General features: G+C 36.9%; 1 protein-coding gene across 4 annotated transcripts in view; it reads left to right on the plus strand.

Annotated features, from left to right (window-relative positions):
• Positions 1-26425, plus strand: part of TTK (TTK protein kinase) — a 46030-nt gene extending 19605 nt beyond the window's left edge. For 2 of the 4 annotated variants that reach the window (XM_022590330.2, XM_089921761.1), the window contains exons 12-22: positions 4007-4143; positions 5509-5635; positions 8970-9062; positions 12691-12848; positions 12980-13131; positions 14462-14586; positions 16160-16240; positions 19299-19475; positions 19982-20066; positions 20369-20466; positions 22188-26425. In XM_022590330.2, coding sequence (XP_022446038.2) covers positions 4007-4143; positions 5509-5635; positions 8970-9062; positions 12691-12848; positions 12980-13131; positions 14462-14586; positions 16160-16240; positions 19299-19475; positions 19982-20066; positions 20369-20466; positions 22188-22274 — 1320 coding nt within the window. In that variant the 3' untranslated portion in view covers positions 22275-26425. The remainder of the gene's footprint in view (positions 1-4006; positions 4144-5508; positions 5636-8969; positions 9063-12690; positions 12849-12979; positions 13132-14461; positions 14587-16159; positions 16241-19298; positions 19476-19981; positions 20067-20368; positions 20467-22187) is intronic. The other 2 variants (XM_022590331.2, XM_089921762.1) reach the window with 2 other exon arrangements.
• Positions 26426-26717: the final 292 nt, after the last annotated feature.

Raw genomic sequence — 26717 nt, forward strand, 5'->3', positions numbered from 1 at the left:
CAGGTCTTTAATTCATTTTGAGTTAATTTTTGTGTATGGTATGAGAAAGTAGTCCAGTTTCATTCTTTTGCATGTGGCTGTCCAGTTTTCCCAACACCATTGATCTGTGTGTCTGTTTTTATGACAGTGTCATACTGTCTTGAATACTATAGCTTTGTGATGTGGTTTGAAATCAGAGAGCGTGATGCCTCCAGCTTTGTTCTTCTTTCTCAAGGTTGCTTTGTCTATTCATGATCTTTTGTGGTTCCATGTGAATTTTAGGGTTGTTCTATTTCTGTGAGAAATGCCATTGGAATTTTGATAGGGATTGCATTGAATCTGTAGATTGCTTTGGGTAGTTATGGTCATTTTAACAATATTCTTCCAATCCATGAACACAGAATATCTTTCCATTTATTTGTGTCTTCAGTTTCTTTCATTGGTGTCTTATAGTTTTCAGTATACAAGTGTTTCACTTACTTGGTTAAATTTGTTCCTAGGTATTTTATTGTTTTTAATGGGATTGTTTCTAACAGGTGTTTTTGGTGGAGTCTTTAGGGCTTTCTGTATATAATATCATGTCTGCAAATAGTAACAGTTTTACCTCTTCCTTTTCAATTTGGATACCTTTTATTTCTGTTTCTTGTCTAACTCCTGTGGCTAGGACTTCCAATACCATGTTAAGTAACAGTGTGAAGAGTGGGCATCCTTGTCTTGTTCCTGATTTTAGAGAAAAGCTTTCACCGTTGAGTATGATGTCCGCTGTGGGCTTGTCATACATGGATTTATTATGTTGAGCTATGTTCCTTCTGAAAAATAAGTATTTTTCAAAACAAAATAATTACAGTGAAGAGAGTGATATTGTTTTGCAATTTTTACAATTTCTATAATGGTTGGCTTAACAGAAGACTGGATTTCTTGTATCCACTTTTGCATTCAATCTATTTCACTATCACATGCCTTCTAGCCTTGGGAAAACTCTAGTTTACATTCATGAAAGAATGAAAGTGAAAAAGGCAAATAATGTCCTAGTATCATGAAAATAGTTTTAACCTCTCAGACTCCAGGAAAAGATCTTGGGAACCCCTCTCTTTCTGCTATTTCTAGATCACTCTTTGAGAACTGTTGATCTAAGTAATGGAGTAGGTAACAAATGTTAGATGAGAAGAATCCTGACAGGTTGAACCTTGGACAAACAGCATCTCCTCTTTTTTTCTTTTTAAAACTTGTAAACCGGTAGAATGGTAAAGGGACTTAAAACTATTTATCTGTCATTAGGGAAATGCAAATCAAAACTGCAGTGAGACACCATTTCACACGCACCAAGGTGGCTGTAACTAAAAAGAGCCAGTAATAAGTGTTGATGAAGATGTGGATAAATGAACCCTCATACACTGCTGGTGAGAACGTAGAATGGTGCAGTCACTTGAAATGGTATGGCATAGCAGTATAACTTACCTCCACTGCTTCTTCTTGGGTCAAGGCAGAAGAGGACCATTCTGAGACCTAAATAAATAGTGATCACCTTACCAGAGTTGTTATGAGGTGCTAGTTGAGAAAATTTACACTTAAGAAAAAAATCTAAATGTGCCTTCTTAAAAGAGATTTCCTACTAGTAATTTTCTGCCTTTTACTCCTGGTTGCACGTGAGGTCTAGTTTTCCTCTGCCTGCTAGTTGCCCTCCAGGTTTGTATCTATATGCTGCTTCATTAACCACCAACTTGCATTGTTTCGCTATTCATAAAAATTGCTTTGTTCGCTTAGTTATTTTATGTTTATTCATGCATTTTTTTATGATCGTATCAATTATAGTGCTCATTATAACATATTTAATTCCTAAGAATTTTGGGGGGAAGATATTAAAAAGTAAAGCACCTATCATAATTACTAATTGTGCTTAATTTGAAATTAGAATGCCCTGAATTAAAAAGAAAATGGTATGGTAGTTCCTCAAAAGGTTACATACAGTTACCGTATGATCCAGCAATTCTACTGCTAGGTATATACTCAAGAGAATTGAAAATATATATCCACACAAAAACTCGTACATGAATGTTCATGGCAGCATTATTCATAATTGTAAAAAAGTAGAAATAACCCAAATATCTATCACCTGGTGAATCAATAAGCAAATGTGTTACTCTGATTTTATTGTTTCATTTTTTTATTCAATAATAAAAGTAATGAAGTACTGATAAATGCTATAGCATGGATGAACCTTGAAAACATGCTAAATGATGGAAACCTGACACAAAAGGCCATATATTTTGTGATCCCTTTTATAAGAAATGTCTAGAACAGGCAAATCCATAGAGACAGGAAGTAAATTAGTGGTCGCCAGAGCGCAGGAGGAGTGGGGAATGCGAGTGACTGCTAATACAGAGCTTCTTCTCAGGATGATGAAAGCGCGCTGTAATTAAAGAGTGGGGATGATTGCCTACTCTTGTGAGTATATGAAAAACCACTGAATTGTACCCTTAGGTAAAGAAGAAAAAACTAGGCAGTTTCTTGAGGTTGCTAATTCTCCAGCAGCCCTCAAGTAGAGGCTGTTTTTGTCTCCCATCTCACTTACCTACAAGCTCCCCGAAGCTATGTCCAGACCACTTCTTCTCTTGCCAAAACCCTGTCCTTTTGAGGCGCCTGCCTTCTGGATATGCTCTCCTGTCTTGCTCGTTGCCATCATCTCTGAACATCCTAGTGACTCCCCATCATTCTTTGAAAATATTAGGTTCTGGATCACTTCTTTCAACTTCAACCCAACATCTATCATCACTTTTTGTTAGCTTCTTACCCCTATGTATCGTTAGTCCTACACCTGGCCTCCAGATTCATAACTTCTTCCTCCCTCATGCCCGTTTTCTTAATGTCACCTTAGCTACCCATTCCTATATTCTCAATTCTGATCTCCAAAATCTCAAGTGCAAACATCCCGGTCTATGAGTACAACCTTTCCACTTTCCTTGCTTAATAATCTTACTATCACAGATTCTTAATACCATCCTGACCACTAATCCAGATATATATATGAGGAAGTCTTAAAGGAAGTGGAAAATTTACCCAGGAAAAGAGATACAGTGGCCATGCTAGCTATCTTCAAAAACTCAAAGGATTGAAATGCAGAAAACAGTATAGATTTATCCACTGTGGATCTCCAGAGCATAATGTGGACCCAGTGGGTTGAAATTATAATATAGAAGCTGATTTAACCTAAATATCTGTGAATACTTGCTAACAGCTAAAGCTGTCCCCAAATTGAAGTAGAGGTAGTGAGCGCTCACTAATAGCGTTCAAGCAAAATGTGGTTTGCAGGAGTTGGCAAGCTTTTTCTGCAAAAGCTTAGTAAGCTTTGCAGGCCAGATGGTCACTGCTGCAACTCTTGAACTCTGTCATTATCTCATGAAAACAGCCACAGACAAGACGTAGGCAAATAGACATTGCTGTGTTCCAATAAAAGTTTATTTGCAAAAACAAGCAGCAGGCCAGATTCAGCCAATCTCTACTGTAGAGGATGTTCATTATTGCTTTGGGATTTGTATGAGATAAATTCTACAAGCTCTATGTCTTTTACAAGGGAGAAAGAAGAACACTAGATAGGTATTTGCCATTTCAAAGTTTGCTAAATAATTAGTATTTGGTTATTTTCCCTCCAAACATAAAAGTAGGGAATGATCTTACTGATTAAAGACTAGTTTTCTGAAGCACAGAGTACTTACTTAGATTATAAAAGTTCAATGCTAGTGATAGTAGCCCTAATGGGAGAGGATATTAGATCCTGTTTTGTTAAACAATGCTGTGTCCCTTCCCTCTGCTTGTAGTCCCTTTCAGGAAAATATAACAGGCTTCAAAATTTAGAGTAAAAGAGCTGTACTAAAAAGTTATTGAAAGTCTGGAACACATACGTCTACCTATTTTAGCATGCTTTTGTATTTCATATGTTAATTTTCTTTTAGAAGTTATGTTTGTGAAACTGTTGAACAGGTGACTAATTTAAAAACCCGAAATCGTGATGTTTTTTATTTTGGTCTAGCAGAAACAAACCAGTTTTGAGCAACCTGCCCTTTCGGTTTCAAAGCAGTCGCCACCGATATCAACACCTAAATGGATTGACCCAAAATCTATTTGTAAGACACCCAGCAACAGTGTCTTGGATGATTATATGAGCTGGTAATTACTTTTGGTTCTTTGCTTGGTACAATAGAAATCGCATGGGCTTCGGGGCCAAACAGATCTAGAGGTGGATCCCGCTCTTTTACTTTAAAGACTTTCCAAATTCATATTATTTTTCTCAGCATCAGTTTTTTCATCTGTAAAAGGGGAGGGGAAGGTGGCTACGATATATTTTTAAGGATTGTAATGAAAGTCTCTGTCATATTGTAATCTGTACCTACTACATATACTCTATACTTTTTATACTTACCTATAGGCAGTACCTTTAAATACTCTAAGTATGCAAAACTTCTTGATAATCACGCATTGCCACACGGATAACTCTCTGTAATTGAGAGGGAGATTTTAAAGGTTAGCATTCTTAGAGCGAGTAAAGTGTGGATACATTACATAGCAAAGGAGGTGTTAACTGGAGTGTGCTGGTCTCTGCTGGTGGTGCAGCTCATATAGTTCTGGTGGTGTTCAAGACCGGAGCGGCGGGCAGTGAGGGATGAGTGAAGAAGTTGGTCGGTGTTGATTGACAGGAAACACAAGGGATATTGAAAGGCAAATCAATGGCATTTCTAAGAAAAGAAAGAAAGGGATGTGGCATATCCTATAACTAGGGGCTATATTTTTAATGTCTTAGAGGATAACGGAAGTCCATGATGCCTTTTGCTTTTCATTTTCATAATGTAATCTTTGATCTTAATTAGAACTGGCCTTGGGGTTTTATAACCGAGTCTCTTTCCTACTTAATACAATTTTGCTATATATTACCTAATTTTATTATACTTAGAATATTTTAAAGAATGACCGCTAACTAAACAAGGCATATAGTTATTTCTTGTGAAACTATTTATTGTCAACAAATACTTGTAGAATTCCTTTGTGCCAAGCACCATTCTTGGTGTTGAGAATACAACAGTGGACAAGACAAGCAAAGCATGAACGTGAGCTGAGCTGCTTTATGCTCAAAGGCCAAACTCCTCTGATGTAATTGGCTTTCACATACTTCCAGGAGGCTGTGTAGAACGTTATTGTTAAGAAGCACTCATAAAATCTGTGATCAGCCATAGGCTGAGATTTGCCTTGGCTAAATTTTATAAAATAACCCCAACTCTGTATTTTAAATGACATCTTATTTATTTTAATAAGGATTTCTTGTCTGGGGACAAAAAAATTACTTTCAGAAAGAACTCCCCCAAAATGAAATTTCTGGTGATGGTGTCTCTAGGATAAATAATTGAGATGTACTAGGAAAACTCATTTGGATTCTGTTTGATGTAACACATTTAAATGTATATCCACCATGCAAAATCTGAGTCAGAATCTTGTTTTCAAAGCTTTAATGTTTTAAATTTTGAAAAATACCTTTCCCAGTTTCAGGACTCCAGTTGTAAAGAACGACTTTCCACCTGCTTGTCAGTTGTCAACACCGTATAGCCACCTTCCCTATTTCCAGCAGCAACAGCAGCAAATACCCGTTACTCCACTTCAAAATTTGCAGGTTTGATAAGCTTTATTTGTAATGATACATGTTAAGGTATGATCAGTTTCAAAGGTTTTATTTTTGCAGGATCTAGTTTTTAAGAATGGTGTTAAAGACTTGTCCATTCTTAGTCCCATTAGGCAAAACTCTTTTCTGCTATTCTCATAAAGGTGCCTTATGACTTTGAGAGGTTAGTTATTGAAGAAGCTAATGAAGCTTTTTTCACTAACTAGTCCGAAGTATCTAGTTTGAGTAGCTAGATAAAATTTCTTCTGTAATCTAGGCTATTTTTTATTCTGTTTAACAATGTAAACCAGCTGTTAGTAAGCAGCTTCATTTCACTGGCTGTTTAATATACAAGTAAATTTTTAAGAATATCAGAATAGCAATATGAGATACTACTAGAATATATTATAAAGTAGTTATTATAAAGTATTGACAAGGTAAAAAATTTTTTGCTGGTAAGGTATTGCCATCTGGGAAAAAAATTATTTAGAGACTCTCTCGACATCAATACTAAAATTTGTTTCTAATAACTATCTGAAAAACAGCTTAATATTGGTAGAAAGAATAGGCTTTGAAGGGAGACTGCCTGTCCTTGACTCTCGGTCTCACTACTTACCAGCTATGTGACCTTTTACAAGTTAAATAAACTCTTGTGCTCATTTCATCATCTTTAAAATGGGGGTAATAAACCTATCTACCCCGTAGGATGATTGTGAAGATTGAATTAGTTAATATATACGTAGTTCTTACTTCAGAGCCTGGTGCTTAGTAAATAACAAAATTTAGCAGCAATTGTTTAAATAAAACAGCAAAAAAACCCCCAAATAAACCACAAGTGATTAACTAAACAAATCAAGAGATTAAAAAACTAGACGACGGAAAGTAGAACAATGGGTACCAGGGGCTAGAGGGAGAGAGGAATGGGGAGTTACTGTTTGAAGGGTGCAGGGCTTTTTCAGTATGAGGTGATGAGAAGCCCTGGAGGCAGATGGTGGTAATGGCTGCACAACAGTGTGAACGTACTCAGCCCCACTGAAGAGTATACTTAAAAATGGTTAAGATGTTACATTTTGTGCTATGTAAATTTTACCATAATTTTCAAAATAATGGAATAAAAAATTTAGCCAACAGTAGAGTATACTAACTGTGGAAAGAGGTAATAGTGCTTTGAGGATTGACTCAGCAGTATAATAACTATAAAGGAGACAGAGCAGGTTGACCAGGTTTGCCCACACGTTCATTCAAAAAGCATTCATTGAGCTACTAGTCATGTAGTAGTAGTTCAGCCTGTTTTGAGCTGAACTCTGAAAGCCAAGCAGACATGACCGAGTGAAGGGTCGAGGAGCCTTCTAGAAGAGGCCAGTGCCGGGAGGAAACTAAAGGAGGCCAGAGTGTGGCTAGAGCTCCCCAAGGGGCAGGGGTGACCCTGAGGGTTCTGCTGGGCCCTTTAAGTTTTGCCCCAAGAGGGATAGATAGGAAGCCGTGGCACAGGTTGGAGAAGGGAAGTGAAGTGACCTTAGACTAAGCGCCTTGCGGGATGTCCGGTGTAGGAAACTGAATGTCACATCGGCATTGAATCCGAAATAGGTCAGAATTACTTTATCTAATAACTTTCAGCAGCTAGGGGGAAAGGCTATTGAAGGGCTTCCTTTCCTCTCAGAAATTTTCAGTTTAAGTAGGAGAGGAAGCTCCAAAAGCAAGAGAGGGGAGGGAGCAGTGAAGACTTGTGATGAAGTTACAACTCAATGACAAATAATGGGTACATGTTTCAAAGCCTAACACTTTCTTACAGAAAACATACTTCATGACTCAACAGTGTTCAGCCCTAGATTAAAGAAATTAGAAACCGTATCTTTTATTTTTTATTTTCTTAACACCTTTATTGGAGTATAATTGCTTTACAATGTTGTGTTAGTTTCCGCTGTATAACACAGTGAATCAGCTATATGTATACATATATCTCCATATCCCCTCCCTCTTGTGCCTCCCTTCCACCCTCCCTATCCCACCCCTCTAGGTGGTCACAAAGCACCAAGCTGATCTCCCTGTGCTCTGCGGCTGCTTCCCACTAGCTATCTATTTTACGTTCGGTAGTGTATATATGTCCATGCCACTCTCTCACTTCGTCCCAGCTTACCCTTCCCTCTCCCCGTGTCCTCAGGTCCATTCTCTATGTCTGCGTCTTTATTCCTGTCCTAAAATGGTTCATCAGAACCATTTTTTTTTTTTTAGATTCCATATATATGTGTTAGCATACGGTATTTGTTTTTCTCTTTCTGACTTTCTTCACTCTGTATGACAGACTCTAGGACCATCCACCTCACTACAAATAACTCAATTTCATTTCTTTTTATGGCTGAGTAATATTCCATTGTATATATGTGCCACATTTTCTTTATCCATTCATCTGTCGATGGGCACTTAGGTTGCTTCCATGTCCTGGCTATTGTGAATAGAGCTGCAGCGAACATTGGGGTACATACATGACTGTTTTTGAATTATGAGAAGGCTTATCTTTTATGTTATGTAGAAGGAGAGCACGTGAGAAAGATTCTACCATTTGGGCTGTAAAGCAGGACTTAGTTGAATTGAGGTTTATTCAGACCTGGTTTCAACTTGGTTAATCAGCTAATCAGGCACTCTCTGTGTCTCCAGCTTCCTTGTCCGCTCAGAGTAAGTCCTCACACACTCCATCTGTTCAGAGCGTTTATAGGTCCACAGATGGTCTAGCATCAGGGAAGAGAGGGGAGGCGTGTTGTATATAGTACATCGGTTGAGAGTTTGCTGAGGAAGATGCTCAAGTTCAAAATAAGCAGCTTGTTGAATATCACCCAGCATAAAGGGGGCATCACTAAAATCTGCATCTGTCTGATTGACTCTGGAACTCTTAGCACCTTAGCATGCTGCTTCCTTTATAATGTAATGCCCCAGGAGAAAAAAATATATAGATAAAGTTGTGTGTTTATATACGTAAGTATGTAAGTAAAAAGGTTTGTGTAAGAAAAAAGAACAGGTAAGAAAGATGAAAAGCGATAGCTTGTGAGTTTGTGTGTTGGACATTAAGAGGGTTTTTTTCCCCCTTAAATTTTCTATTTATGTATTATGTTAAGAAGTAAAGGCAAGTTGGAAGGGGAGACTTTGGAACTTTGCCTATATATTAATTTAGTAAGTTTATTTTTTTGACTGAAGTATGTAAATTGCTTCTTTAAAGTATTGAACCATTGTGCCATCTAATTAAGAGTTCAGATAATTTCAGAATTGGAAGCATTTCACTGTGCTAAATGCAAGCTGGTTTCTCAGGCATGTTCTCTGAACATTTGAATCCTTGTCTATTTTAATGGTTTAGATTTCAGTATCCTCTTCAGCAAATGAATGCATTTCAGTTAACGGAAGAATGTATTCCATCCTGAAGCAGCTAGGAAGTGGAGGTTCAAGTAAGGTAGGTGTCCTGAATATTTAAGGAACGGGTAAAAATATTTTAAACTTCCCTCTCTTTGTCTTTTTACCTTTTGAGGCCTTTTTTCTTAACTTCTAGGGGCCTGTATTTCCCTTGAGCCAAAAATTCCTTCTCATCCCCTTCTCCCATCCCTTCCCCCCATCCCCTCCCCTCAACAAATGGCATATTTCTTTAGACCCACCTCTTAATTTCAGTTCCCTGCTCTTCCCTCCAATGTCCTATGATTCCATATTTCTTCTCTAAATAACATTAACATTGACTTGGGGGTGGCAAATGACAGCTTCGTATCATCACCAGAGTCTTTCTAAAAGTGAGTCAGACTGTGATGTGAATAACTGCTATGCCTAGGATGATTCAGCAAGGTATTTGATTAATGGGTTTTGTTTTGTTCTGAGTTTTTCTTTTCAGAAACAGAATTTAGCAGCACATCAATTTCTAGATTTGGAGTAGATCATTTCCTAAATTTATCTGGGTTCTAAATGTATATGGTTCTAATTCTCTGGCTGGAAGGGATCTCAAAAGAGTTGTCTAAACTTCCTATCTTCAATTCTTCTCATTTTGTTCACTTAAATCCACTTAAATCAGATTTTTACTTTTACCTTCATTATTCACCAAACAATTGTTATCAAAATCACTAATGACCTCCACGTTTTTGCCAAAACTAATTGTTAGCCTTGATTGTGGGTTACCTAGCAAGTGGCACAGTTGATTTTTCTTTCCTCACTGAAGTTTTTTTTCCCACTCGGCCTCTTTCAGTGTTCCTCCTGGCCAGCGACCGTTCCTTCTCTGTCCTCCTCATATCCCTGATCTGAATGGTGCAGAGCCCCTGAGCTCAGTTCTTGGCCTGTTTTCTTCTCTCTCTAAACTCACTCACTCCCTTGGTGTTCTCATCCAGTCTCGTGGTTTCATGTACCATGTACATGCTGACAATTCCCAAATCTGTATTTCCAGCTCAGACTTCTCCTTTGAATTCCAGGCTTACGTATCCAATTTGACTGCTCAGCATCTCTTCTTGGGTGTCTATAGATACTTAAAACTTAGTACGTCCCAAGCCTAACTGCTGCTTCATAGTCTTTCCCATTTCAGTAAATGGCAGCTTCATCCTTCCAGTTGCTGGACCAAGCAGCCTGGGGTCGTCACTGACTGCACTTTCTCTCGACATTCACCCAGCCAATCATCAGCCTTACTGGTTCTACCTCAAAGTCTGTCCACAATCTGACTGTTCCTCACCACCTCCACTATTACCCCTTCGGCCAAAGTAGCTTCATCTTTTCACCTGAACTGTTACAGTCGCCCTCTAACTAGTCTCGCTGACTCAGTCCTTGCTCTCCTGGCCTATTTTAGCATAAGAGTCGATTTTCCTCGATACCCTCACATCTTTGCTCTAGTGTCTTCTCAATCAGTGCTTCCTTGACCATGCTCTACAACCCCAACTCCTACCTTCCAGTTGCCAGCAAGCTCCGTTCCCCTCTCCTGCTTTATTTTTCTCTGTAGCTCATCTGCTAATATGCTCTGTAATTGACTTATTTGGTTTTGTTGTTTGTGTCCCCTTGCACTTGAATGTGAGTTCCATCAGCATAGGGATGTTTGTCTGATTTGCTCACCAATGTTTGCTCCGTTATCTATAACAGTGGCTGGAAAAATAGCAAACACTGAAGTGTTTGTTGAATGAAAAGCCCTCCTCAGCTGTTTTGCTACTCTTAAGTTGTTAAGGATGATACATGAAACACAGCCTGTTTGGTTCATTTTAAGTTTTATTATAATTTTTTAAGCCAGCTGACAATAACTAGACTTGCTTAAGATGTCTTGTTAACTTACTATAAATAAGGTGTATACATTACCGTGTTTAGCACTTGTTCAATAATATTAATTTCTGTGTACATTTCCTTTGTTCTCTTCCTTGCCTTACATTTTAGGCATGGGAATAAAAGGACGATGGAATTGATTTTTACCAACATATTTATTTATTTAGTAGCTGTTTTCAGAAGACGTACAATAATCTTAACAGTGTTTTAAACATTTTTTCCTTGGAGGATAATGAAAATGTAAGCTTACTTAAGTCAAGGGCCAAGTGATAAAGCTATGACTGACCCACATTTTCTTAGTGCGATTGAATTATTTAATTATTATGACGGCGTTGACAAAATCATCACGCCTCAGGGAAAAGAGGGTAACATGCTTTATGAAACTAACATCCTTTATGCTGTCTATGCTAGAGTTTAGACAGTGACCAACTTATACCCTATTAAGAGCATTTAGAAAATTCATGGGGCTAGTGGGAATGTTCAAAACACTAACCTTTCTAGTTCTTTCATTAACTTTCCATGAAACTGACAGATTCTAACTCTGACACTATAAGGCTGTTTACCTCACACAAAATGGCTTTCTGCTGTTTTAAAATTACTTTTCTTCCTTGCTACTTTCTGCCGCTTCTTGCCCTATCACTGTTTTATGCCCCCCCTCCTCTAATTTGCTTTCTGTGCAAGTAAAACTAGTTGTTAGAGTTTTGTATTTAAAATGCAGGTAACTCAGCTGTACCTGACAGACTCTGCTTAACACTGCACTTGAAATGCATGAACCTCATCTACGCTTTGGCTCTTTTCTCACTTCTTGCCAGTATCTGCTGGATAGTCATGGTTAATGGCTTTTAAATAAATGATGTTTTACTTCAGTGGGTGCAAGGAGATAAATGAATGTAATTTTTCTTGCTTACACTAGCATTTTGTATCTGAATTCTTGCATTTTAGAAGCCCCATCCCTGTTGCACGTTTGCTGAAAGTTAGACACATTAGCAGTGTTTTCGAAATGTACTATCTACCTTATCAATATTGCTTAGAAGTTGACTGTCATTATAGCCACAGCAATTTGACCTGGACCTCAATATGCTGACAGGAACATCTTGTTCCTGTCAACTTGATTTTGAAAATTGGACCTGATCTACTTTTTACAGCCGAGTATACTGATAGCTTACAATTAGTACCTATTTTAAAATATTCTCGACCACATGAATGAAATTGTCAACTCCAGGCACAATGGAATAAACACCATCTGTGCAATGAATTATCTTCATTACAGCCCTTAGTCTTCCTTAGCATTTTTTTTTTTTTGCGGTAAGTGGGCCTCTCACTGTTGTGGCCTCTCCCATTGTGGAGCACAGGCTCTGAACACACAGGCTCAGCGGCCATGGCTCAGGGGCCCAGCCGCTCCGTGGCACGTGGGATCTTCCCGGACCGGGGCACGAACCCGTGTCCCCTGCATCGGCAGGTGGACTCTCAACCACTGTGCCACCAGGGAAGCCCATCCTTAGCATTTTTTAATGTCTTTTTCTGGTTACAACATCTAACAGAGTGTTATGAATGTATATGAAATTTAAATTACCTTTCTTATACGTAGATAGGGCAACTACCTATGCCCATTGTCATAGGTAGTTGAGAATGTACTGTTACTCTCCTAACATGCTTTTTTTCCTTCTATACTCAAAATAAGCCCAGACATTTTAAATTATTCACATCAATAATCCTTAATCTAAGATTTTATCTATTAATGTAGAAATATTGTGGCAGTATGTAAATAGTGTATTCTAACCTTTTTCATTTGTTCTACTCTATAGGTATTTCAGGTGTTGAATGGAAAGAAACAGATACATGCTATAAAGTATGTGAACTTAGAAGAAGCAGATAGCCAAACAATTGATAGTTACCGGAATGAAATTGCTTATCTGAATAAACTACAACAACACAGTGATAAAATCATCCGACTTTATGATTAGTAAGAATTTTTTTTTTTAACTTAAAAAGAAGACTTTTTGGCTCTAATTCTTAAGATAAATACTTTGTAAATCTTAGTAGTATAACCTAACCATTTATTGTTTTGTTGTTTTTGTTTGTTTTTAATGGCAGTGAAATCACAGATCAGTACATCTACATGGTAATGGAATGTGGAAATATTGATCTTAATACTTGGCTTAAAAAGAAAAAATCCATCAATCCGTGGGAACGCAAGAGTTACTGGAAAAATATGTTGGAGGCAGTTCACACGATTCATCAACATGGTATTTTAAAATCTCTTCGTATGTAAAATTAAAGTATTCATTAGTAGTGCTATCTTAGAGAAATACACCTATAATTTTAAGGTATTGGTTATTGGCACCTTTAGGCTAGATAAACTAAATATTTGGAAGTTTAATAAAGATGAAGGGACAAAACCATTTCTTTAAAATGCTGTTAACAGGGACTTCCCTTGGGGCGCAGTGGTTGAGAATCGCCTGCCAATGCAGGGGACACGGGTTCCAGCCCTGGTCCGGGAAGATCCCACATGCTGCGGAACAACTGAGCCCGTGCGCCACAACTACTGAGTCCACACGCCGCAACTACTAAAACCCGTGCGCTCTAGGGCCCGTGCGCCGCAACAAAGAGTAGCCCCTGCTCGCGGCAACTAGAGAAAGCCCGCGCGCAGCAACGAAGACCCAACACAGCCAAAAATAAATTAATTAATTAAAAAAAAAAATGCTGTTAATGAGAGGATATAGTGCATGAACTCAAATCCCCACATCCATAAAGCATGCATAATACGAAATGTATCTTTGTCAGTATTAACATAGTCCATAATCCTGGGTCTCCAAATACTTGGATTATAGCAGATATGAGACTGGGGTTCAGGTATCCTAAAAATCTGAGATTTTTTTTCACTTATTCTCCTAGTTGTTTTGTATTGTGTACCTTGTATGGGAGTTGGTTTTACTTTTTTTTTTTTAACTGTTAGCCCTACATTCTGGGTTGGCTTTCACCTTACTTGGCCTTGGTTCTTTTTATGGCTTCTTTGCCTTTACCTTTTCCTTATTTTAAATAACTGATAATGTAGGTAATTGTAAATCGTCTCCTTGTGTCTCCCGTCCTATAAGTTAAAAGATAATTCACCAGTGTTGAAGATCAGGCTGTAGGGATGGATATGTCAGGAGCATTAGGGTCCTACCACCTGGCAGTGTAATTTACAGTGCTCTCTCGTGGGCAGTGAATCACAGTGGTTGTTAAGAGCATAAACTCTGAAGCCAGACTGCCTGGGTTCAACTCATGACACTGTTACTTAGGCTGTGTGACCTTGAACAGATTGCTTAAACTCTGCCTTAGTTTCCTCAGCTAAAAGTGGGGATAATAATAGTACTTAACCTCAGCATTGGTATGAGGGTTCGATGATTCAATACAAGCGACAAACTTCAAATAGTGCCTGGCACGTAGCAAGTGCTGTATGTTTGTAGTATACATTAAAAGTGAATATTTAATTTGATTGACTAATTAAAGGAATCAACTCAGCAGATTGTGAAATTTTTTTGTACTTAGGATGTTTAACATGGTCTAATATTATAATGGATTTTTATTTTGAAGGTATTGTTCACAGTGATCTGAAACCTGCTAACTTTCTGATAGTTGATGGAATGCTAAAGCTAATTGATTTTGGAATTGCAAACCAAATGCAACCAGATACAACAAGTATTGTTAAAGACTCTCAGGTAATGAATGGCTGGTTACCACACAGTAGAGTTCAATTCCTTTTCACCTTTGAGGTATTATTTTGCTAATGAGGATTTTATTTTTCCCTACTTCATTTTTCAAAGGATTTGAAGCCTTTTTACAAGAACAGATTATACAGATTATAACTATAAAGAACAAATTAATAACATGATTAAGACAATTTTAGTATAGAAAGTCAAGATCCAGTAGAAATATATCCGGCAATTTTGAATGATTTTCCTATAGCTGAGGTAGAGAAGCAGTAATACCTGCCTTGGAAATCATCTTGGTCATTATCTAAAATTCACCTGAAACTTTGTCTCAGTTTCCTGGTAGCAACCAAAGAGAGAATTGCAGTTTCATGTTTTTCATTGTCCATGAGGTAAAATTATTTCATTCTTCCAGAGAAGTAAAGCTTTCCTTATCACTTACATTTGAAAAAAAATTCTTAATTGGGCCTTCATATTGGAAACACCATAATAAATATACTCACTGCATTTTTATAATAGGATATGCAATAGCAATCTTAATAAATTTGTCCCCATAAAAACTGAGGTGATGACAACCAAAGAATGACTAAAAATAATCCTGCTTGGAGCCAAGACAGTGTGTTTCATGTATACAGATTGCTGACGTGGATCTTCCTTAATCCTAGCAGTAAAACTGGATTCTTTTAGGAGTAGATGGGCAGCATGCCCTTCAAACAATTCTATTTGACAATCGCTTCTTTCTGTATCAAAAATATGGCTGAACATTTAGTTGTAAATCAGCTTGACGATATCGTCTATGGTAAGGCTCTAAAGTATAGGTATTCTGTGTTTGAAAGCAGAATCATTTTAGAATAAAATGAATGCAGTGTAAGGTTGGCATACTCCTGCTGTGGAAAATCTTGCATAATGCAGACACCCATCTCATCTCTATTTGGACATGGGCCCAGGGAGACAAAGCTAGATTTTTGGTTGGTTGTTTGGTTTATTTAAAAATGTGTTCTGGGGCTTCCCTGGTGGCGCAGTGGTTGAGAGTCCGCCTGCCGATGCAGGGGACACGGGTTCGTGCCCCGGTCCGGGAAGATCCCACATGCCGCGGAGCGGCTGGGCCCGTGAGCCATGGCCGCTGAGCCTGGGCGTCCGGAGCCTGTGCTCCGCAACGGGAGAGGCCACAACAGTGAGAGGCCCGCTTACCGCAAAAAAAATAAATTTAAAAAAAAAAAAAAAAAAAAGTGTTCTGGGTCTATTCCAGCACAGAAATGAGCGACTGATCAATTCCTTCAAAGTTTATGGCCATTAATATAATTTTATCCTGGAAAGATTTATGGTTGCTGCCCACCATAAGAAATAGCTCAGCATTCTGTAAGGAGTCAATTATTTTTATTATGAATCTAATTTATTTTGCTGGAATTGTGAAGAAATTTATGTCTTAATATTTTTCTCAGTTATTAGAGTTTCTCAAATATATTAACTGAAACCTGTAACTATCCAAGTTGCCAAAAATCTGGCATTCGTGTTTTAAAAAATCTAAAGCAGAATGAAGTATTTTCATTGATTTCTGTGTTTTCTGTGATTTGGCAAGTAGGTTGGTACGGTTAATTATATGCCACCAGAAGCAATCAAAGATATGTCTTCCTCAAGAGAAAATGGGAAATCCAAATCGAAGGTACTGTGAGGTTATTTACATACCATTTCTCTGGCGCAAATAGGGAATGGGCTAGTCTCTGAATGAACTTAACAGGTAACTGAAAAGTTATTTCTTTAAGTTCTAAAACTTTTTAGGCCATTACAGAGACCTTGCTTTATTAAGCAAACTGTCATGGGATTCAGTTTTACTTTTCTTTATTGATTTGATATTGTTCTTTTAATATTGTGCTTTTAATATGGTGATGCCTCACAATGTGCTCCTATAAGAAATGCACACAGGATGTTTTTTGAGTTTTAAAAATAAAGAAAAAAAATAAGACTAAATTAGCTCTGATACGGGCACCTTAAATTAAATAACAGTGAACTGATAACCTTTGTTTCCTTTCTGATTCTTAAATTTTATTTACCATTTATTCATTTGTTAATTTTCTGTTTCCAAGAACAACTCTAGTAGGTAATATTCCCAGGTACCTTCCCACTTTTCTTATTTCACCACCTCTGTGAGCTTTTGTGTTAGCCTCCTTGGTGCCCCTTGCTGGGTCCATTCTGCCTGCCATGGTGCCTCTGGCTGCCAAGCTAATCCTTCTTTCTCTATACCAGTGTCTTCAAATGGATGCAAGCACACACCGCTGTGCAGTACCTGCGTTCAAGTCATAGATCTGCCTCTTTATCAACTGTCTTTGTGACTTAACTTGCCTAGTTTCTTCATCTGCAAGTTAGGCTTGCACACAGTACCTATTTTAAAAGTAATCGAGGATTAAATGAGAAAGAATATAGAGCACTTAGTACATTGTCCAGCTTGAAACAATTGCTTAATAAATGTGCTTTCATTTACTAAATTATATTTTCCTTCCTAGGAAATTGTGGCTTCTAAATATCTTTTCAAATAGCTGGCATAAAATTATGCCAAATAGTCTCTCTTATAAAAATTCTTTTTATACCTCTTTAGCTTCTCCTTTTCTTTTAATACTTAGATTTGTCTTTCTCTTTTTCTTGATTAGACTTGCCAGGGTTTTGTTAATTTTAAAGAACCAGGTCTTCATTTCATTTATTAATTCTATTTTCATTTGTCTTCTAATTAATTTCTGCTTTTATCTTTGTTATTTATATTCCCTTTAGGTTTCTCCCCCCAGCTTCTGCATTTAAATAATTGCTAATTTAATTTTAGTATTCTTCCTTATAATTAAAACATTAAAACTGAATTTTACTTTGAGTTTTACTTTAGCTGCTACTTCTAGGTTTTATGGTAGTGTTTCTTATTTTCATTAATTTCCAAAATTTCTAATTTCAGTTTTAAAATTGTTTCATTCTTTGTTACTTTAAAATAAAATTTACTTTGAACTGCATGTAGTGTTCAGATTCTTTTCAGTTATCAACTCAGTACTTAAATAGGTAGTATTGGTCAATCTCAACTAGTGATTCTGAATAGAAGATAAATTTTTATCCCAACGTGGGAGGTAATCCTTGTTATGGAAGAGTTCAAAGCCCCTCCCAGTCTCGCTCTGTTCTCGAATTGCTTTCCAGTGAACAGGCTTGGCCGTCTGGGGCTCCTGTTCTGAGGTCTGCTGGGCCCATTCATTACTCCTCTCTCCTCTCTGCTTCAAATGCCTCTACCACGCACGACCTGTGGCTGTGGGTAGTTTGTCTCCATTCACGTTCCGCTTTTATTGTAAATATTTTCCATATGTTTACGGTTTTGCTACCAGGCTGCTCTGTCTGTCTTATCTGGGGCTTTGGAGAGTTTGAAAACTACACGGCCACAGCCATTTTTCCAGAATCTGAAATTCTTTCTAATTCATGATTTAGTATCTAGAAATGGACTTATATTTCCAAGTGGTTAAATTGGAGGAAGAGGAGGTTATTTTTTAATTAATTTTCAGTTTTCTTTGTGTTCAGATAACGGGATCTATTCTATGTCATGTTCTGAAAGGCATGTTTAAATCTGCCCTCCTTCAAAGAATTTAATACAATTTTTGCTTTATATAGTTCTATTAAATGTAGTTTCAGTGCATAGAAGTTCATAAGTGTCATCTCTTCTTGGTTGATTGTACCTTTTATCACTGTAAAATGGCTTTCTCTCTTCTGTTAGAAGCATTTTGCCATGTTCTCTTTTTCTAATATTAATATTGCTGTCTCTGCTTTCGTTTCCTTTTTTTTTCTTTCTTTCTTGCATTTGGTTATAGATGTCCATTTCTTTTTTCCTTGTACCTTTCTGTGTCATTTGGTTTAGATTAATCCTTTGTGTAGAGCATGTGGTTACATTTTGTTTTAATGCATATTGAGTATCTTTTAAAAGAGGAATTTAGCCATTCTCATTTATTATGCTCACTTCTGTGTTTGGTCTTAATCATGTTCTTTTAAAAGTCAAAAGCATAACTATGTTATAGTATCACATTATTTCTAATGAGATTATTTAATACAAAGGATATTTAATAATAAGTAATACTTATTGAGTACTTACTATATCAGAAACTATTCTCTATGCCTACCCATATCTCATGGTTACATCATTTAAGGCCCATGACAACGTACTTTTGTTATTTCTGTTTTAGAGATGAGGAAACAGAGACATGTAGAATTACTAGCTAGTGATAAGACCAGGATTCAAGCCCAGCCCAGCCCAGTCTGACTCTATAGTTTGTGTTCTTAAGTTTAGGATAGCTCAACTTAAATAACCTTTTTAAAATCTATACATATTTATATATTATGAATTTATATAAAAACTTATTTTAATTCAGTAATTTTGGGGAAAACATGTAAATTTAAAATGTGCACTTAGGGTTTTTAGTTTTGTGTTTGCACAGGCTGACAAGAATGTAATATTTTGTTTCAGTTGAAATATTTTGATTATGAGTTTGTTGAAAGATTTAAACTGAAGTTCATTTCTTTTGATAAAATAACCAAGTGTAATCAAAATGAGAAGAGGATGTTTTGTCCTGAACATAGTCTAATGCTTGGACATTTATTGAGGTTTAGTTATGCTTTTAAATATTAGGGTGTGTATAATATTTTAATTTTATGTTAAAATAACAATAACTTCTTCTTCTTTTTTTTTTTTTTTTTTTTTTTTAACTTAGATAAGCCCCAAAAGTGATGTTTGGTCCTTAGGTTGCATTTTGTACTATATGACTTACGGGAAAACACCGTTTCAGCATATCATTAATCAGATTTCTAAGTTACATGCCATAATTGACCCTAATCATGAAATTGAATTTCCTGATATTCCAGAGAAAGATCTTCAAGATGTGTTAAAGGTAACATTAATAGTATATACATATAGAAGAACTATATTTCATGTAGTACTTAATTGTTTACTTAAAGAAATAGCTGAGGAAGTTCTCTGGCAGTCCAGTGGTTAGGACTCAGCACTTTCACTGCCATGGCCCGGGTTCAATCCCTGGTCAGGGAACTAAGATCCCACAAGCCGCATGGCACACCCAGAAAAGAAAAAAGAAAGAAAAAGAAATAGTTGAAATGATTGGAATTATGTAACTGGCTTAGATATAACTGAGAGGTCTATTGAGAGGAATTGCTTACTGAGTTAGTTTTTAAAGATGTGTTAAGTTCACTTTGAAGGTTTTTAAAACTTATGAATACTTGGAGGTTTTGCAAAAATGACGTGTAAAATAATTTTGTCATTTCTAAGTAGGCTCTCTAGAAAGCAACTTCTGTAATATGATGCAGCCTGGGAAAATATTGTATCAATATTGCATAAGAAAACTTGCTTCGTTTTTTAAAAAATTTATCTTTATTTTTATAGTGTTGTTTAATAAGGGACCCTAAACAGAGGATCTCCATTCCTGAGCTCCTGGCACATCCATATGTTCAGATTCAAACTCATCCAGGTACTTCTTTAAAAATAAGTTTATTACCCGATTGCTAATATAAACAACCTTCTGGCTGCTCTCCTCCTGCCTGCCTCCTTCCTTAAGGATATTCCTTAATGCTAAATACTAAAATAAATGAGATCACCTTTCTCTACCTGCTGGCATTCATTTTTACCTATCCTAGGTAAGGGGCTATGATCAGTGATAAGTTACAAGAATGCCAGTTATTGTGCTTTTAAACAGAATACATATTTATATATGAACTTATATTTTTCTTATTTGATACCAGTGTGCTATTGATTATATATATTATTTTACAGGGAACCAGATGGCTAAGGTAACCACTGAAGAAATGAAATATGTTCTGGGCCAGCTTGTTGGCCTGAATTCTCCTAACTCCATTTTGAAAACTGCTAAAGTATGTCTATTCTTTGTCTACACTAATTTTAATCGTTTTGTATAATTTAGTGAGTTAGACACTTAAACAGGTAATGCAAAGGAAAGTTGGCCCAATCATCAGATCAGCTATGAAGTGTGTTTCTGTATTTAGATACTTAACATGTACTTTTTGACAAATATAGATTTATTTGATTTATATTCTTATTGTGCAGACAGCACAATTGAAAATGGATTGTCATATAGGGTGCATTGAAAAGACTGCTGTTGGGTCTCAACTGGAATAAATTCAATAAGGAATCTTAAATCAACACCATTTTTAACACAGCTTTTGAATTCATTTTTTTCTAGCCAACTTTATTTTTAAACCATCGTAGAGAAATCACAGTACTTGTCACATGTAATGACTTCTGTGAGGCTGTATATAGCAGTCAGTACATTTCTCAAAGCAAATGTCTCAAATCTTTTAGTCTCCCAATGCCTCTTTATATCTATACCATAATTTTTTGGATCTCACTGACATCAAACACCTAGTCATTTCCAGAACACTAGGTATGCTTATTGACTTTAGTTACTAGTTATATATTTCAGTTATAACATTATTGTAAAATTATGGGAGCTTAAACTAAAATCACTGTTAGCTCTATGGATAGGGATAACACCAATCTAAGATGTTAAGAACTTGGATACAGTTTTGGAGGAATTTACTATATATTCACCATTATATTTGTATCCATATGATATAAGGTAAATTTTTTCTTAAATTTTCTCAAGTTCTGGTAGCTAAATCAATGGCTTTAGGAATTGAAATTGGACAAAATTTGTTTTGTAATTTTTCTCTATGTTTCATATCTCTATGTTTTAAATTTCTACCAGTGTATTGTTTAAAGCCTTTTATAAATAAAACTGAGGTGGGTTACCTTTATCACTAAGGTTATGTGTTCCTTGATGGCAAAGATATCTTTCATCTTCATAAATTAGACGTTGGCTTAGCCTTAAGTCCTTTACTAAATATGTAGATTTTAATATAGCTAATTATACTTATTTGTATAGCAGTTGTATCTTTTTTTAATGTCTTCCATTCTTTAGTTTAAATATCAGCTGAAAGTATATTTCCTGATGAGTGTATTTTACAGTACAGGAATTTATCTAAGACTGGCTTTATTTAAGAAAAAGTAAGGTATCTTGTAATAACCTATAATGAAAAAGCACATGAAAAACAATATATAGAGAGAGGGATAGATAGATACAGATACAGATACAGATGTAGATATAGATATAACCTGAATCACTTTGCTGTACACCAGACAGTAACACAATATTATAAATCAGCTGTACTTCAATTTTTAAAAAAAGAGTTTTGCTATGCAATATTGTACATCAACTATACTTCAATAAAAATAAACAATTTAAAAAGAGGTTTGTTGAAACAGAGAAGAAAAAGAAAAAGTAAGGGAGATTAAGAAGGCCTTGAGGATACATATATATGCTTATAAATAGCTCTGTTACATTTTTCTTACAGAAAGATTGATCTGCATCGCATGATCACTGATTCTTAGGCCAAGCCAGCTGTTTAAAAATTTTTCATTATCTCCAATAGTGTATAAAATAATTTCCTAATTATGAGAACAAGGGAGAAATTTGTTACATATTAGAAGATGTGGAGTTAAACCTTTGTTAATCTGATATCGTAATACATTGAATTTTAAAAGTTATAAATCGGATGTGTGTTTTTAATTTCAGACTTTATATGAGCACTATAGTGGTGGTGAGAGTCATGATTCCTGTTCATCATCCAAGACTTTGGAAAAAAAATGGGGAAAAAAGTGATTTGCAGCTACTCATAAACTGTCAGGTATCACCTGTAAAATATATTGGACTGTTATACTCTTGATTCTGTGTGGAAATCTACTCCTGAAGACAACTTCACTCTGAAATGTCATTGGCAGAAAAATTCAGTGGATTATCCTCAAAAGAAAACTGTAAAAAACCACTAGTGACACTGTAGGTATTAAATTGTAGAATTGTTTTCTCTTTTGTGCTTCCCTGTAAATCTAATCTATTTGATATCATTTTCACACTTGGAATAGTGAGTGAAAAGTGGAAATATTTTCTGAAGAACTATGTAAATAGGCTTTGTATAGTATAAAATGACACTAAAATGTCAAAGTTGTAGAACTGTTTTCTTCAAGCAAATATATTGTTGGTGAGGCAACAGAATTCTTAATAAAAATGGATTAAGGGGAAACATGAGAGTAGACCTTAGTAAATTAACTTTGGGTGAAAAAAATTCCAAAGTGTTCAAATTCTAAAATAGATTTCCAGCTGTTTTATGGCACTGATAATACTCCAGCGTTTTAGGGCTTCACTTGGCTCTCTTAATTCTCCATTTAATTCTTCATAATATCTATTGTTTTGGGTGTTCAGAGTATCATGCTGGATTCTAAGATGTAGGCTGTATAGGGCATGACCTCAATTGTACGACTTGCTTGGTAATGAGTAATTACAAATGTGGTCCCAGAATTTCTGAGTCTGAATCGAACAGATTACTTAAGGATATTACCATGTAGTATTCTTTTCCCCAAATTTTTCTTTAGCTTTTAAAACAGTTTTAGAGTCTCAGCAAAATTGAGGGGAAGGTGCAGAGATTTCCCATTTAACCCCTGCCCCACACATGCACAGCCTCCCCCATACCACCAGAGTGGTACTTTTGTTACATTTAAGGAACCTACATTGACGCACTGTAATAATCACCCGAAGTCTATAGTATACATATACCTAGTTCACTCGTGGTGGTGCATGTTCTAGGGATTTGGACAAATGTATAGTAACATGTATCGATCATTATACTATTGTAAGAATATTTTCAGTGCCTGAAAAATTCACTGTGCTCCACCTATTCATCCCTCCCCTACCCCCAACCCCTGAGAACCACTGATCTTTTTGCTGTTTCCATAGTTTTGCCCTTTCTAGAATGTCATATAGCTGGAATTATACAGTACGTAGCCTTTCAGATTAGCTTCTTTCACTTAGCAGTGTGCACTTAGTAACATGCACCTCCATGTCTTTTCATGGCTTGAGAGCTCATTTCTTTTTAGTGCCCAGTGGTATTCCATTGTCTGGATGGACCACAGTTTATCCATTCACCTCCCGAAGGACATCTTGTTTGCTTCCGGTTTGGGGCAATTATGAATAAAGCTGCTGTAAACATCTGTGTGCAGGGCTTTGTGTGGTGTTCAGCTTCAGAGGAGTTGACTTCCAAGGAGCATGACTGATGGATTATATGGTAAGAGTATGTCTAGCTCTGTAAGAAACTGCCAAACGGTCTTGCACAGTGGCTGCGCCGTTGTGCATTCTCTCCCGCAGTGAGTGAGCGTTCCTGTTGCTCCACGTCCTCGCCAGCATTTGGTGTTGTCAGTGTTCCAGATTTGGGTCACTCTAGTAGATGTGTTGTGGTATCTCATTGTTTTTTGTTTTTTGCAGTACGTGGGCCTCTCACTGCCGTGGCCTCCTCCGTTGCGGAGCACAGGCTCCGGAGGCGCAGGCTCAGCGGCCATGGCTCACGGGCCCAGCCGCTCCGCGGCATGTGGGATCTTCCCGGACCGGGGCACGAACCCATGTCCCCTGCATCGGCAGGCGGACTCTCAACCACTGCGCCACCAGGGAAGCCCCCTCATTGTTGTTTTAATTTGCATTTCCCTGATGACAGCTGATGTGTGGAGCATTGTTTCATATACTTACGTGCCATCCACCTGATACCTTCTTTAGTGAGATCTTTACTTCTTTGTCAAAGATCTGTTAACTATATTTATGGGGTTCTATTTCTGGGCCGTCCATTCTGTTCCATTGATCAATTTAGCTTTTCCTTCACCAATACCACGCTGTCTTGATTACTGTCACTTTACAGTAAGTCTTGAAGTCAGGTGGTGTCAATCCTCCAACTTTGTTCTTCTCCTTCAGTAGTGTGTTGGCTGTTCTGGGGGGTTTTGCCATTTCACATAGAGTTAAAATCTGTTTGTCTATCCCCAAGTAATTGGGATTATATTGAATCCCAATTGTAGATCAAATTGGGAAGAACTGACATCTTGACAGTATTGAGTCTTCCTGTCCAAGAACATGGACTATTTCTCCATTTATTTAGTTCTTCCTTGATTTCATTCTTCAGAGTTTTGTAGCTTTCCTCATATAGACCTTGTACATACGTTGTTAGATCTGTACATGAGTATTTCATTTTGGGGTTTGCTAATGTAAATGGCATTGTGTTTTTCATTTCAAATTCCACTTCTTCTTTGCTGTTATATAGGAAAATGATTGACATTTATATATTAACCTTGTATCCTGCAGTGTTGCTATAGTTGCTTATTTGTTCCAGGAGTGGTTTTATGGATTCTTTTGGATTTTCTACATACATGATAACGTCATCTGCAAACAGGACAGTTTTATTTCTTCCTTCCCAATCTGTATACCTTTTATTTCTTCTTATTACAGTAGGTAATACTTCCAGTATGATGTTGGAAGGAGTGACGCCAAGTCTTTGCCTTGTTTTTGGTCTTAGTGGGAAAACCTCAAGTTTTTATTAAGTATGATGTTTGCTTTATGTTTTTTATAGATATTCTTTATCAAATTAAGAAAGTTCTCTGTTTCTAGCTTGCTGAAAGTTTTTATCGTGAATGGGTGTTGGATTTTGTCAAATGCTTTTTCCGCATCGATCAATAATGGTCATGTGATTTTTCTTAGCCTGTTGATGTGATGGATTATTGTGTGTTATTATAACTGACACCATCTTGGGCCCTTCTAGTTTCTCCTGTCCTTCTGCTGACCCTGCGCAGGATTGTACTCTGTCTTGTTTCCAAGCACCTACCCCCCATACCCTAAGTTAACTATAAAATTGTCCCAGTGGCCCCTCGGCGTGCCGAGTGCAGCTGTGAATGCTTCCAGGTCATTATCGGTCCAATCCCAATCCCACCCTATGATTAAATTACCATAAAATAAACTGATCCGCTGATTGTATGGATCAGTTTGTCCGTCTCAAGATGCCTTTCCAGCTCAGTAGGCACTTTTCATTTCTTCCGTCCTCTAGCAATTACATTAATTGATTTTTGAATGTTGAACCAGTCTTGCATATCTGGGATAAATCCCACTTGGTTGTGGTTTATCATTTTTTTATACATTCTCTCTTAAAATTACCCCTTGAAAGTGACACCCTTTACTTCCACTCACAATTCATTGGCTAAAGAATTTACATGGTTAAATGTAATAACCATGTGTTCAAAAGAAAAAGAAAAAAAGAGCTAGAAATATATGATGAACAGCACCAATTAAAATTTATCAGAAGATATAGCAATACTCTTTTATTTTGCTTCAGTCAAGGGTTCCTGCCCTGTAGTTCAGGGCCTCCCAGGATTACTGGGTATTGAGTGGCACAAAGAGAATAGAAGTATTCTATTTTCTTACGTCACTTTGGAGGGGTTTTATTTTATGCTACTTTCCCGAAGTAGTTACAAATAACTTGGGGATGCTCTCCATGATTCTTCTCCTTTCTCTTCCTTCTTTTCTTTCTTCCTTCCTTCCTCTCTCCTCTACTTCTCCACTTTTACCTTTGGAGAAAGTGTATTGTACCGAAGAGGAAAATGTATGAGTAATTACACTACTTAGTTGCTTAATAGTTAAAGTAAGAAATAACCTTTATTGGGTTACAATGTTTGTAGAGCTATAATAATGTAAAAATTATGTATAGAATACATATAATATATACATAATTTGTATGCTATGTTATTAGAAATATACTAAATTAGTGCATTTGAGAGAATAAGGTCAGAAAGGCCCCCATAGGCACAGATAGGGTAAGGAGGAGGTGATTGTGGATGGCCGTTCACATTCTGGCTACAACTTCACTAGTGAAGTAAGGCAAGAACACAGTTGGCACTCAGGCAAGTGAAGCGCAGCGCCCAGCCCACACTCTGTTACAAAGTCTCCTTGGCACTGGAGCAAGTGAAGCAGAGGGCCCAGCCCAAACTCTGTTACAAAGTCTCCACTTAGTTTAAGGCTACTATATGTTATGTCCTTATAGGATATCTAATATGTCGGAGGTACAATATGCTTTTTTCAAAGCATGTGCCAATGTAGAAAAATGATAACTAGTCACAGAGCAATGGTGGGCTAGCTAACTCTAGCCGGGAGAAAAGTCTAGAGGAGTCTGTGGTGATGGTGGGGCTGGGTGGGGGTTATTGAAAGCAGGGAAAGGAGTGAGATTCTTTGGAGAAGGGTTAGGAG

This window comes from Delphinapterus leucas, chromosome 12 (assembly GCF_059928025.1).
Source record: "Delphinapterus leucas isolate spDelLeu-1000000601 "Yukka" chromosome 12, BTC_Dleu_Yukka2, whole genome shotgun sequence".
NCBI classification, from domain to species: Eukaryota; Metazoa; Chordata; class Mammalia; order Artiodactyla; family Monodontidae; genus Delphinapterus; species Delphinapterus leucas.